Source organism: Aotus nancymaae, unplaced genomic scaffold, assembly GCF_030222135.1.
Source record: "Aotus nancymaae isolate 86718 unplaced genomic scaffold, 86718_ANA_hifiasm-v0.15.2.pri h1tg000003l, whole genome shotgun sequence".
NCBI classification, from domain to species: Eukaryota; Metazoa; Chordata; class Mammalia; order Primates; family Aotidae; genus Aotus; species Aotus nancymaae.
The window spans coordinates 75599025-75612133 of NW_026988414.1; the positions used below are offsets into that span (position 1 = coordinate 75599025).

The window sequence follows — 13109 nt, forward strand, 5'->3', positions numbered from 1 at the left end:
AGATATAAAGAATAACAAAGTGAAATGCTATAATTGAAAACTATAATAATCCAAAATTTCAAAAGTCAGTGAATGTGCTCCAGCGACTGAATGGAGATAAAGGATGAAAGAATCAATGAATTTGAGTTGGAACAATGAAATAAAGAACAACAGAGAAAATAGACCAAAATGTTTTAAATGACCAGGACCTAAGGACTGATGGAGCTGTAACAAGAGATCTAACATTCATGTCATCAGACTCATAGAAGTAGAAAAAGGACAGTGATGAAAAAGTATTTGAAGAAATAGCTAAAATGGTCCCAAATTTGGCAAAAGATGTAAATGTGCGGTTTCAAGAAATTGAGCAGACAACAAACAGAATAAACAAAATGTAAATTGTTGGCCTTAAACCCTAACACATCAATAATTAAACATAAACGGTTCCAAAATAACAAAATGTTATTTAAAGATGGGAAAGATTAGTTTATAGCACTGAGGGGAGAGGGAAAATCTGTGGAAAAACTGAATTACATAATGAACATTAAAAAAATCAACTTCATTATTTTTTAACTTAAGTCCCATCAAGTTCAAGACACTTTTGTAAGTGATACTACCAGCCACTTAAGTCATCCCTAAAAATCTAAGGGTCCTGGAAATTTACCCATGGCAGTGCAATCTTCTTTACATAATTAACTGAAGAAAAATAGTTGCCCTTTACAGATTTTTTAAGATTGGGAAATAAAAAGAAGTCAGAAGGAGACAAATCAGGACTGAAAGGTGGATGCCAAATGTTTTCCCATCAAAACTCTTGAAAAATTGCCTACATTTGATGAGGAGAATAAGCAGGAGTATTGCTGTGGTGGAAAAGGACCCTCCAGTGAAGATTTCCCAGGTGGTGTTCTGTTCATGCTCCGGCTAACTTTCTCAAAACACACGCATAATGGGCAGATGTTATCATTCTTTCAGCCTCCAGAAAATCAAAAAGCAAAATGCTTTGAGAATCTCAACATGTTGCCATGATATTTGCTCTTGACCGATCCACATTTGCTTTGACTGGGCCACTTCTACCTCTTGGTAGCCATTGCTTTGATGGTGCTTTGTCTTCAGAATCATACTGGTAAAGCCGGGTTTCATCTCCTGTTGTAGTTCTTCCAAGAAATGCTTCAGGATCTTAATCCCCCTTGTATAAAATTTCCATTGAAAGCCATGCTCTTGTCTGCAGCTGATCTGGACACAATGGTTTTGGCACTCATCAGGTGGAAAGTTTGCACAACTTTAATTTTTCAGTCAGAATTGTGTAAGTTACCAGTTGAGAAGTCTGTGGCGGTAGTTACTGGTTCTGCTGTTAATTATTAGTCATCTCCGATTAGGACACAAGCAGAATGAATTCTTTCCTTGTAAATTGATGTGGATGGTCTGTTGCTGCTGGTTTCATCTTCAACATCATGTTGTCCCTTCTTAAAACAAGTTATCCATTTGTAAACCACTGATTTCCTTGGGCCATTGTCCCCATAAACTTTTTGTAAAACAACAGTGATTTCACAATTCTTCCACCCAAGCTTCACCATAAATTTGATGTTTGTTCTTGCTTCAATATTAGCAGAATTCATGTTGCTCTTATAGGGTATCTTTTCAAATTGATGTCTTGTCCTTCTTTGTGCCTCAAACTAGAATCTCTTCAGACATGTTATCACAAGTTAGTATGAGTTTATTTTGGTGCAAAAACAAGTTGAAATCCATGCATAGTTTTTTCCAAATACACTTTATCCACAACCTTTTCGAAGACCTCTTCTATTAAGGAACCCCTGTACTGTTTGGGAGGGTGAACTAGATAATCACCTTGGGGCTTTCCAAGTCTGAGAGTCACTGATTTTCTCAGTTCCTCAAGGTCCTCCATCTAGCATTGTGATTACATGGCAGTTCCCTCAGTAGTGGTGTTATTTTTACCCCAACTTTCACTGTTCACCTTTCCCATTTGCATCAATACACATGCCCCCACCACCTTTTACATTGGTTTTTAAAATTATTTCCTGGTTTTTGCCTATATTTTAGATAGGTGAGATTACTTGAATAACTTCATGATGATAAATAAAGACCTGCAGAATCGTAGAATCTGAGCTTAAAAGAGGTCTCAGAGATTAACGAGTCCATCCTTATACCAGAAAAGATACAATGATGTTAGGGTATGTCACCTAACATGGAATCAGATGTGTTGAATTCGAGAAGCTGCTCCATTATTTGCTGACTTCAAGATCTTGTATAAGTTGCTTAGCCTTTCTGAGCCTCTGTTTTCTCATTTGCATAATGGGCATAATAATAGATACATTAGAGGGTAGCTATAAACATTTAATGAGATAAATATATATAAAGGGACCTAGCTTGCCATCTTACAGTGAACTGTCAGTAAATATTAGGTAAGGATGAATGTCCTCATTTTATACATAAGTAACTAGGTACACACAAGTCATGCAGGTAGCAGTGGCTGAGATAGAATGGGAGAGACTCAGGTCTCCCAGGACAGTGCTTCTGACACACCAAAGCTCCTTTGTAAATGCCTCTAAAACCTACTCATTCTTTCACTGGACAAATATTTAGGCACTGGAAATACAGAGACAAATTGCAGTTCACGGTCTAGTAGGAAAAACCAGTAAGAGACTTTTAAAATGTAGTGCAGTGAGTGCTGCACTAAAGCGCAGCTTGTACAAGGTGTTTGGGAATTACAGTGACGCACACAACTTCTTTTGCGAGGTGGGGAAAAGAAAAGATGCATTTCATAGCCTAACTGAAAGAAGAGTAAGAGGTGAGCACATAGGATATTGCAGAGAGAAGGGGGTTGCATGTAGAATTCCTTTCGTCCTTTAATTCACTTTACAGCTTTGCCCAGGATGACTAAATACTATATATTTGTATTTTTAATGCTGGTTTTATCTTTAACCTGGGCCTTCTAAATGTCACAATTATTGGTTTGGTGAATTTTTTTAGTGAAAATCAGTGTCTACTCATGCATTTAATAAATATTTATTGAACACCTCCTACATGTCTGATGTTGTTCTAGGCACTGGGATTGTAGCAGTGATCAAGACAAAGTTTTGCCCTCGTGTTGCTTATATTCTGATTGAGAGAGAGAGAGAGGAAATAATGTACAGTATGTCAGGAGGTAACTATTGCACTGGAAGAAAAATAAAGTTGAGTAAGCAAGAAAGGGAAGGTAGGTTTGGGGAAAGAAATGTTACTTTAAATAAGATACTCTGGCACAGCTTATGGATAAGATGACATTTGAGTAGAGACCTAGAGGAAGTAGAGAAATTAATCATGAGGTTACCTGGGGAAGGGCATTCCAGCAGAGGAAATATCAGAATGAGAGCAAGAGACAGACTGACTTAGTATATTGATTTGGAAAGGTAATGGAGGTAGAAGATAGATCAGAAGCACTTCCTTGGGCATCATGAGGTTTGGAGCATTTAGTTTGCAGGAAGTGAGATACCAGGGGATGCGCTGAGCAGAGGAAGTATATGATTCAACATGTGTACCAAAGAGTTTTGCAAGTATCATGACCACTAAGGCACACACTCTATAAAGTTTGCTGACATTTTATTTTGTTAGGATATTGGCTGCATAAACTATAGGCTCAAAGGCATAAATATGTTAGAAAGGGTAGTGATATTTAAGATTAATTGCAATGTCTTCTTTAATATTGTCATAACATTATTTGTGGCATAAAAAGAAGGAGAATAATTTTAAATGATAATAGTGAAAAACTACTGGCCATCCCTGTGTAATTTCCTTATATTTTCAAGCCAAGTAAATCATTGAGGTAAATACCTTTCTTTCGTCAGTTCTGTTTTATGCATAAGATAACATGGGCATACATGGTTTACAAATATCAGCAGCAAAAAGACTGTTGCATGCTTAATGACTGTTTGGTATAAGAAATGAGGCCAACAGTGTAAGAAGTTCTGTCTGCTGCTGGAGCCCTGCCACATTTTTTGCCTTCTTTTTTGTCTATACTCTGACACTGTTGTGACAGTTTTCTAAACAATCTCTTATTGGTTCTCAGTTAAACTAATTCATATTCTGACCATTCTGTATACACTGCACAGCATGAAAATATGTAAACCTATCTTCAGAACACTAAAAATTAGTTGTACAGAATTACCAGTAATTACTAACTTAATTTTCTCTTTCATGGAATCACATTACAGAACAATAGATTTATATTACTAATGAAAGCATCTTTCTATATTGCAAACAAGAACGTTGAAAGTATTTGAAACCACTTTGGCAATGGGAAAAAGAATACATGCTTGGCTTTTAAAAGTGATAATGACTTTTAATTTAACTTTGCTGAAAACATTTTGATTCAGGGCTTGGTCCTATAAACATTGAGTTTCATTTTGGAGTAAGTTTAGAGAATCAGTACCAGTATTTATTCCAGCCATGATGATTTCTATATCCTCAAGGAAGTCTCTTTCTCCTCTGGATTTTGGTTTCTCCAAAGATAAAATGAAAAGATTTCATTCTAAGATTTTTTCGCTATCTTAAACTGTATGAAATATCAATAAATTTTTAAAAGGTCAAATATCTTTTGAGGGGAAGGGGAAATGTTGTAATAAGATTATGTACATGAAATCACTGTATAATAAACTGCTATTATAAGAGTAAGATAATGACCACTCTAGTGTATTCTAAAGAAATGTTCTAAAGGAAATCTCTTTCATCCATTTGAATAGAAAGCTTGGTTTTAGATTTCTGCCTGAGGGGTGACGGGTTCAGAAGGACCAAAAGCTACCTAGCTCTCTTTTCCCAGGCCAAGCTTGATACATACCAGCAGGTGGTAGTTACAAGCACTGCTGCATGCTGGGAAGGTAACCTTCCCCTGCCCTCCACAGACCACCCACCCCAGGATGGAATGTGTTCCCGACTCAGGTAAATCAGGTGTGTAATAGAGCAGAGTGGGGGAAGGGAGGAGACTGCTTGCACGCCTTGCCCAAAGGACAGGCCCTTGGCCCAGCAGCTGTGCTGGGTAAGTTCAAACTCAAGTATTGCTCTATAAGCAGATATCAGAACTCACATAAGTATGTATTTCATGTATTAAATGTGTCCCAAAAGAACAGGCTGCTCACAAGTGAGCTATTTTACCTCTGGCAAGTAACAGTGATACCCAACTAGATGAAAGACAGCAGTGCAGTATACTGCTTTGAATAAAATCATGTACAGTATAGATACCTTCTCCTTAAAGTTTCTTTTTGTCAAATCTCATTTTAAAGACTAAAAAGTGTTTGGGAGGCTGAAGTGAGTGGATTGCTTGAGGCCAGGAGTTTGAGACCAGCCTGGGAAACATAATGAAACCCCATCTCTACTAAAATACAAAAACTAGCCAGGCCTGCTGGCACACACCTGTAATCCCAGCTTCTTGGGAGGCTGAGGCATGAGAACTGCTTGAACTGGGAAGGCAGAGAATACAGTGAGCCAAGATCACACCACTGCACTCCGGCCTGGATGATAGAGCAAGACTCTGTCTTTAAAAAAAAAAATTCATTTTGTCTCACTGAAGATAAGCCCTTCTTACCTTAATCCTGGAAATTTTAAAATTCTTTTCTAGATAAAGCATTGGTTTTCTATTAAAACATTGCTGTAAAATAAACCCAGTGAAAGAAAAGTCTATACAAAGACACAAGGAGAATTTCTGGGACCATTTGAATAAAATGTCCCCTGAGACAGACCAAAAACTATGTTACCAAAGGTTGCAAGCAAAAAACACTATTTTTAACAATGAAAGAGCCAATCTAAATGAAAAAATAAATTTTCTGTGAAAAAATTTGATGAGGTGCTTGAACTGGATATGAGGCTCATTGAGACTGTTGGGAAATAGGAGATCATGGTAAGAAAGTAGGACTGTTCAACAGAGTAAAGGCCTTTAGACCTGGGCCTGAGACCCTAGGATTTGGCCCAGCAAGCCTGACAAAGGGAGATTTGCCTCCTGCGGGGCCACAAGGATTCTTTGTGTAACTACCAGATTGTTACAGAAGTTTCTTCATTTGTGTTTACTTTATGAGCAGCTGACAAAATGGTGTTTATAAAATCAGGCACATAGCCCCTAGTGAGACAGAAAATCAAAAGTTGTCAGTCAGCAACAGGCAGAGAATATAAGAATAATGTAAAAATATTTTTCTGATTTTCTTTACATTGAGCTGATTTTCTTGGGGCAGATGAGGAGGTAACATTTGGTCTCCAAAACACATTTACAGTTTCTGAATATATTTCACCCAGAATTACCCCAACAGCCCTTAAATATATTCTTAGTCTTTTGGCCAAGACTGAAGCTCCTGTGGAACCCCTAATTTTTTAATGGAAGAGACATCAGTAAGGCAGTATTTTAGCCGTGACCCATTTTCACATCCTCCACCAGACACACAGCTTCTCCACAACCCTCCACAACCAGTAAAGAGACGCCCACTGGGAGGGAGTCACTGTAGAGTAAGGGAAAGAATCTTAGCAGACTGGCTTCAAGTCCCAACTCTTCCATTAACAACTTGGACACGTTGCTTGATGTCTCTGAACTTTGATTCCTAGTCTGTAAAAATTAAATGAGATAATATAAGGAAAATGATTAAGAACCTGGCATGGTAGAAAACTCTAGTAAACATTAGTTTTCATTCTTCCCCCCAAACAACACCCATAAGTGTGGCTCCTATTTTAACCTTTTCTTAACCTCTTAAGGGTGTTATTTTGAAAATTAACAGTTAACACTGATTTTAAGAATTAGCAGTTAATACCATGAAATTAGTAAATCCTAATTTCATAGGAAGTAAAGATGATTGAGTCTGATTGTCCCCAGATCACAATGCTTTTGCATTATTGTATCTGTCTTGCTTCCAAAGCTAGTATCACATTTTGCTACTGCCTGCCTGTAAAATGGTCACCATTTTTCTCTTTTATATTATTCCTTCTCTTTCTATAAACCAAGAAACCACAGCTTGTTACAGTTTTGTAAAATTAGAGTCTTTAGGGTCTGGATGAAAGCATCACTCTGCTTCCTTGGTTATGTAAGTGTTAGGTACTCAAATGTTAGATGAGCAAGCGATTAAATAAATGACATCAATTTTAGTATCTCAGGAGTCTTTAATTTCCTGTTGACTCTCAACTGTATTTTTAAAAGATCCAATTACTGGATAAAAAAGCTTCCAGATAAATGAAAGATTTCTAAGTACAACACATATATATAGTGTTTTATTTGAAATACTTTATGATAAAAAACAGTACAAGGTTGTTGGAAAAAAAGGAATATGAAAATTGGTGATGAATCAAGAACCCTGACATTACCTAGAAATGTATTACTCATATTCTTTCTGTAGTGTGTAAAAGAAAAAGAAAGTTGTATTTTAGAGGATTTATTGAGTTAATTTTAGAATGTGTCCAGTTTAACACATAAATTACATTCTCTCTGATGAGAGACCCTACTAATATTCTAGTAAATAAATGAAAGTCATTAACCCTCAAAGAGCACAGAAAAGAAAGGAAAGCAAATATATATATTTTTCAATCTGGAAAGCACATGATTGAAAGATAGTTGCCTAAACTATCAAAATACCAGAAGGAAATTTGTGCCACAGAATCCCAGCAGGGCCCAAGAATTTGAGTTAATGGCTATCTCAGAAAACGAGGGTGCAAGTGGGACTGCAAAGAGAAGAATTGGTTGAAAGTCTAAATTAAGGCAGTTTAGGTGCCCTGCGTGCCTCAGAGCCCATCTACTGTATGTCTAGCCAAGTGGCTGCCCCTGCCCAACCCTCAGAGAAGACCCTAGTTTCAATCAAAGTTACATAGAACATATGAACACCCGGCACAGCCATACAAAAACACAGTGATTTAGTGAAAACCTCTTCTCACAACAGTGAGACACTGAGCCCTCTTCTCCAGTGAACCTCTGAAAATGGGCACCATATTACATACTTCAGGTTTGTGAAGGATATAAGGTTTCCTTCTATATAGTGAAATTAACTGTCCCAGGAGAACAGACTTATAAATATTGAGAGCTGGGATCCCCCAGTGGAAAAGTGTGATCTCAACCTAATCACCCAAATTGAAACCGCTCACACAGAAGTTTGTGTTCAGCTTCTGATTGATTAGATCCAGACTGTGATACACTGATGTATTCGTTCATCAATCATAAATATGAACAAAAAAGCCAAGGTAACAACATACTTGAGGAAAGCCTCCAACCTGAAATACATAAAAAAAAACTCAAGCAAAACAGAGACCATGTAAGAACAAAAGAAAATCTTTCAGAAAGTATAATTTCACAAAGATGGGAAGATACTGCATCCATGAAATAAAAAACAATATACTACCAAAACATACAGAGAGCCAAAAATAGCCTTGAAATTTTAAAATGTAATTGATGAAACAAAAAACTAGTAGGACCAGAAAATAAGTTAAGGAAGTCTCCAAAGAAGTAGGAAAAAAAACACAAAAAGGTGAAAAGCAAGAAACAAAATTTTTCAAAATTAGAAGCTCAGTCCAGGTTCAAAATCCATCCAAAAGCCAGGCATAGTGGCTCACGCCTGCAATCTCAGCACTTGGGGAGGCCAAGGTGGGCAAATCACCTGAAGTCGGGAGTTCGAGACTAGCCGGGCCAGCATGCTGAAACGCTGTCTCTACTAAAAATACAAAAATTAGCCAGGTGTAGTGGCACACACCTGTAATTTCAGCTGCTCAGGAGACTGAGGCAGGAGAATCGCTTGAACCCGGGAGGCAGAGATTACGGAAAGCTGAGATCGCAGAAAGCTGAGATCGCACCACTGCACTCCAGCCTGGGCAAGAGAGTGAGATTCTGTCTCCAAAACAACAAAACAAAACAAAAAATCTAACCAAAAATGAATAGGAGGAAATTAGCAAAGAAATAATGAAAGAAATTTTCCCAGAAATGAAACATAAAACTTTCAAGTTAAAAAGACCACTTGAGTTTTCACACAATAAATAAAAGAAGATCTATACCAAGGCACAGGCAATTAGCCATAAGGAGATCCTAAGTTTCTGGAGTTTCAAGATTCTAAGTTTCTACAGGGTATGCACTAAAATAGTAGGAATTAGAGACTTCTCAACAGCCATGCTGAAGCATAAAACAATGGAGCAATCAAACTTAAAGGATATGGATTTTAACCAAAAATCCTATATCCAGCCAAACTATCAATAAAATGTAAATATAGAATAAAGATACTTTTAAACGTGCAGATTCTCAAAATGTTTCTTCCCATGCACTCTTAGGAAATTGCTAGAATAGATCCTACACCAAAATGAGAGAATTATATGGAAAGAAAAGGAAGACATGAGATCCAAGAAATAAGAGCATCTAACCTAGAGCTGTGTAGTAGGCCTAGAGAGCAGCCAGTCTAGATTAGAGGAGGAGGGTGGCAGATTTCAGGAAGCATGTCTACTTTGGACAAAGAAAAAGAATCAACAATCCCTGATGTATATGAACTTAAGAAGAAATTTCATTTTGACTAGAAAGAAAAACAATGAAGTAGTGATACATAAATAGTAAATTCAACATATTGGGAAAAATGGTTATCTCAGTGAAACCAAAAATTTTGGACAGAAGGGTAAATATCATTAAGTAGATTAGCTGTGAATATTTGCATAGTCATCATAGAAAAAACAATATTACTATGCAGTCAATCGTCCTCTGTACCAGATGTTCTGATTCTTTCGCTCTTTCCAAGTACATGATAGGATGTCATTTCCTGGCTCCCTTGTGGTTGGGTGGACTGTGTGACTAGTTCTGGCCAATAAGTTGCTTGTTTTTTCTAAAGATCCTCCTTTTGGATCCAAGTGATCATTTATTCCTCTATCTTTGGTAGAACTGGTACAGATAAACAGTGAAAATGAGGCAAAGGCTGGTTGTCGCTAAGTAAGTACGTTTGTGGAATTTAATATTTTACCAAATATTTTCCCATTCATCTTCACTGAACTTCAGAGTTGTCTTGGAAGCTAGGGAGATAAAGAAAGTAAGGAACTTGTCTCAGATCATATACTGCAGAGGCAAGGTCCAAGCTCCAGCATTTAACAACCACGTTACTTCTTGTAAAGTATACACAAAGAGAGCTGAGTGTGACATTGTGTACTATGAAAAGAACTATTTTGCCATTTAGTAGTAGGAAATGCAAATTTCATCTTGATAGAGGAATTCAGATTAGTTTTTTTTAATTCATCATAATAAGAAATAGTGCTATCATTTTATCAATTGTTTTCTGAGTTCATTTAAATTTTTAATATAATTTATTCAATTAAATAAGTATTTATTGAATACTTGCTATATACCTGTGTATGTTCTAAGCATTTTTTATTTATTAGCTTATTTAGTAATCACAAAAATTTTATGATACAGGTACTCTCATTATCCTTGTTTCATAGATGAGAAATTGCAATTTTGAAATAGTAACCTTATCCGGGGACACCAGGTAGTGAGGGGAAACTTCAGATTTGAACTTGCAGTCTGACTTTAGAGCCAACACTCTTGAACATTTTAGATTGTCAAAACTACTTATGATTACAGAAATATTCTAAACCATCTTTGCCCATTTTTGGTGGTTTTATTGAAACATATTTACTGTACTTTTTTTTCATCTAGGTTTATGTTCCAGATGAAAATAATACTATTTTGGGAAGAAATACAAATAAACAAGTTTTTGAAGGCTTGACAACTGGACTTCTCAAAGTTGGTGCTGTGGTTTTGGGCTGCCTGATTGCCAATCGACCAGATGGAAACCACCAGCCAGCTTCACCAAAAATGCCAACACAGGAAGTGAAAAACAAACCCTCACAAGGTGATGCTTTTAACAGTCGAGTTCAGGACCTTATCAGGTAAAATTGCTACATTTTTTTAAATGTTGTTCTTTGTTTAAAAATAACTATATTAATGTAAATCTCAAAGCCCATGTCATGGCAGTGGTTCTCACAATGCCATTCATAAATTTCTGGTAGATAATACCAAGAATACCTTGTAAATATTTCTCAGATTTATCACCTCACTCCATTGCTGCTATTAATATTTTACTTCAGATGTTCAGGCTCTTTTGCAGTAGCAGACAGTGTGTCTGTCTCTCTCTCCCCCGCTTTTTAAAAATAAGTCTTTTTCCTAATTATAAAAGGAATACACGCTCAATGATAAACACAATTTGAAAAACACAGAAAAGCACAATGGATTTTTTAAGGCAGTTTTGTAGAGAGAAAGAAAATTCTTTTATTTTTAAAAATATATATATTTTATTGCAGTTTAGGTTCAGATCATGCAGGATTGTTGCATAGTTACATACATGGCAATGTGGTTTGCTGCCTCCATCCCCCCATCACCTATATCTGGCATTTCTCCCCATGTTATCCCTCCCCAACCTCCCTACACCCCCGTCCCTCCCCTGTTTCCCTGCAACAGACCCCAGTCTGTGATGCTCCCCTCCCTGTGTCCATGTGTTCTCATTGTTCAACACCCACCTATGAGTGAGAACATGCAGTGTTTGATTTTCTGTTCTTGTGTCAGTTTGCTGAGAATGATGATTTCCAGATTCATCCATGTCCCTACAAAGGACATGAACTCACCATTTTTTATGGCTACATAGTATTCCATAGTGTATATGTGCCACATTCTCCTTGTCCAGTCTATCATCAATGGGCATTTGGGTTGGTTCCAGGTCTTTGCTATTGTAAACAGTGTCACAATGAACATATGTGTGCATGTGTCTTTATACTAGAACCATTTATAATCCTATGGGTATATACCCAGTAATGGGATTGCTGGGTCAAATGGAATTTCCCCATTGCTTGTTTTTGTTAGATTTGTCAAAGATCAGATGGTTGTAGATGTGTGGCATTGCCTCCGAGGCCTCTATTCTGTTCCATTGGTCTATATCTCTGTTTTGGTAGCAGTACCATGCTGTTTTGATTACTGTAGCCTTGTAGTATAGTTTGAAGTCAGGTAGCATGATGCCTCCAGCCCTGTTCTTTTTGCTTAGAATTTACTTGGCTATGCGGGCTCTCTTTTGGTTCCACATGAAGTTTAAGGTGCTTTTTTCCAGTTCTATGAAGAGGGTCATAGCTTGATGGTGATAACGTTGAATCTGTAAATTACTTTGGGCAGTATGGCCATTTTCACAGTATTGATTCTTCCTAACCATGAGCATGGAATGTTTTCAGTCTGTTGATGTCCTCTCTTATTTCCTTGGGCAGTGGTTTGTAGTCTTTCTTGAGGAGGTCCTTCACATCCTTTGTTAGTTGTATTTCTAGGTATTTTATTCTCTTTGTAGCAATTGTGAATGGCAGTTTGTTCTTGATTTGGCTCTCTGTTTGTCTGCTATTTGTGTATAGGAATGCTTGTGATTTCTGCACATTGATTTTGTATCCATAGACTGCTGAAGTTGCTTATCAGTTTCAGGAGATTTTGGGCTGAGACGATGGGATCTTCTAAATATACAATCATGTCATCTGCAAATAGAGACAATTTGACTTCCTCCTTTCCTAATTGAATACCCCTTATTTATATTTCTTGCCTGATTGCTCTGGCTAGAACTTCCAATACTGTATTGAATAGGAGTGGTGAGAGAGGGCATCCTTGTCTTGTGCCAGATTTCAAAGGGAATGCTTCTAGTTTTTGCCCATTCAGTATGATATTGGCTGTGGGTTTGTCATAAATAACTTTTATTATTTTGAGATACATTCTGTCAATACCGAGTTTATTGAGATGTTTTAGCATAAAGCGTTGTTGAATTTTGTCGAAGGCCTTCTCTGCATCTATTGAGATAATCATGTGGTTTTTGTCTTTGGTTCTATTTATGTGGTGAATTACATCTATAGACTTGCGTATGTTGAACCAGCCTTGCATCCCTGGGATGAAGCCTACTTGATCGTGATGGATAAGCTTTTTGATGTGCTGTTGCAATCAGCTTGCCAGTATTTTATTGAATATTTTTGCATCTACATTCATCATGGATATTGGCCTGTAGTTTTCTTTTTTTTCTTGTTGAATCTCTGCTGGGTTTTGGTATCAGGATGATGTTAGTCTCATAAAATGATTTGGGAAGGATTCCTTCTTTTTGGATTGTTGGGAAGAGTTTCAGAAGGAGTGGTACCAGCTCCTCTTT

The 13109-nt window shown here is 37.1% G+C and overlaps 1 protein-coding gene across 8 annotated transcripts in view; it reads left to right on the forward strand.

The window, feature by feature from the left end:
- The window catches only part of SCAPER (S-phase cyclin A associated protein in the ER), a 522830-nt gene that overhangs the window by 417084 nt on the left and 92637 nt on the right, over positions 1 to 13109 (forward strand). For all 8 annotated transcript variants that reach the window (XM_012457694.2, XM_064382920.1, XM_064382918.1 and 5 more), the window contains one exon: positions 10607 to 10839. In XM_012457694.2, the coding sequence (XP_012313117.2) occupies positions 10607 to 10839 (233 nt within the window). The remainder of the gene's footprint in view (positions 1 to 10606; positions 10840 to 13109) is intronic.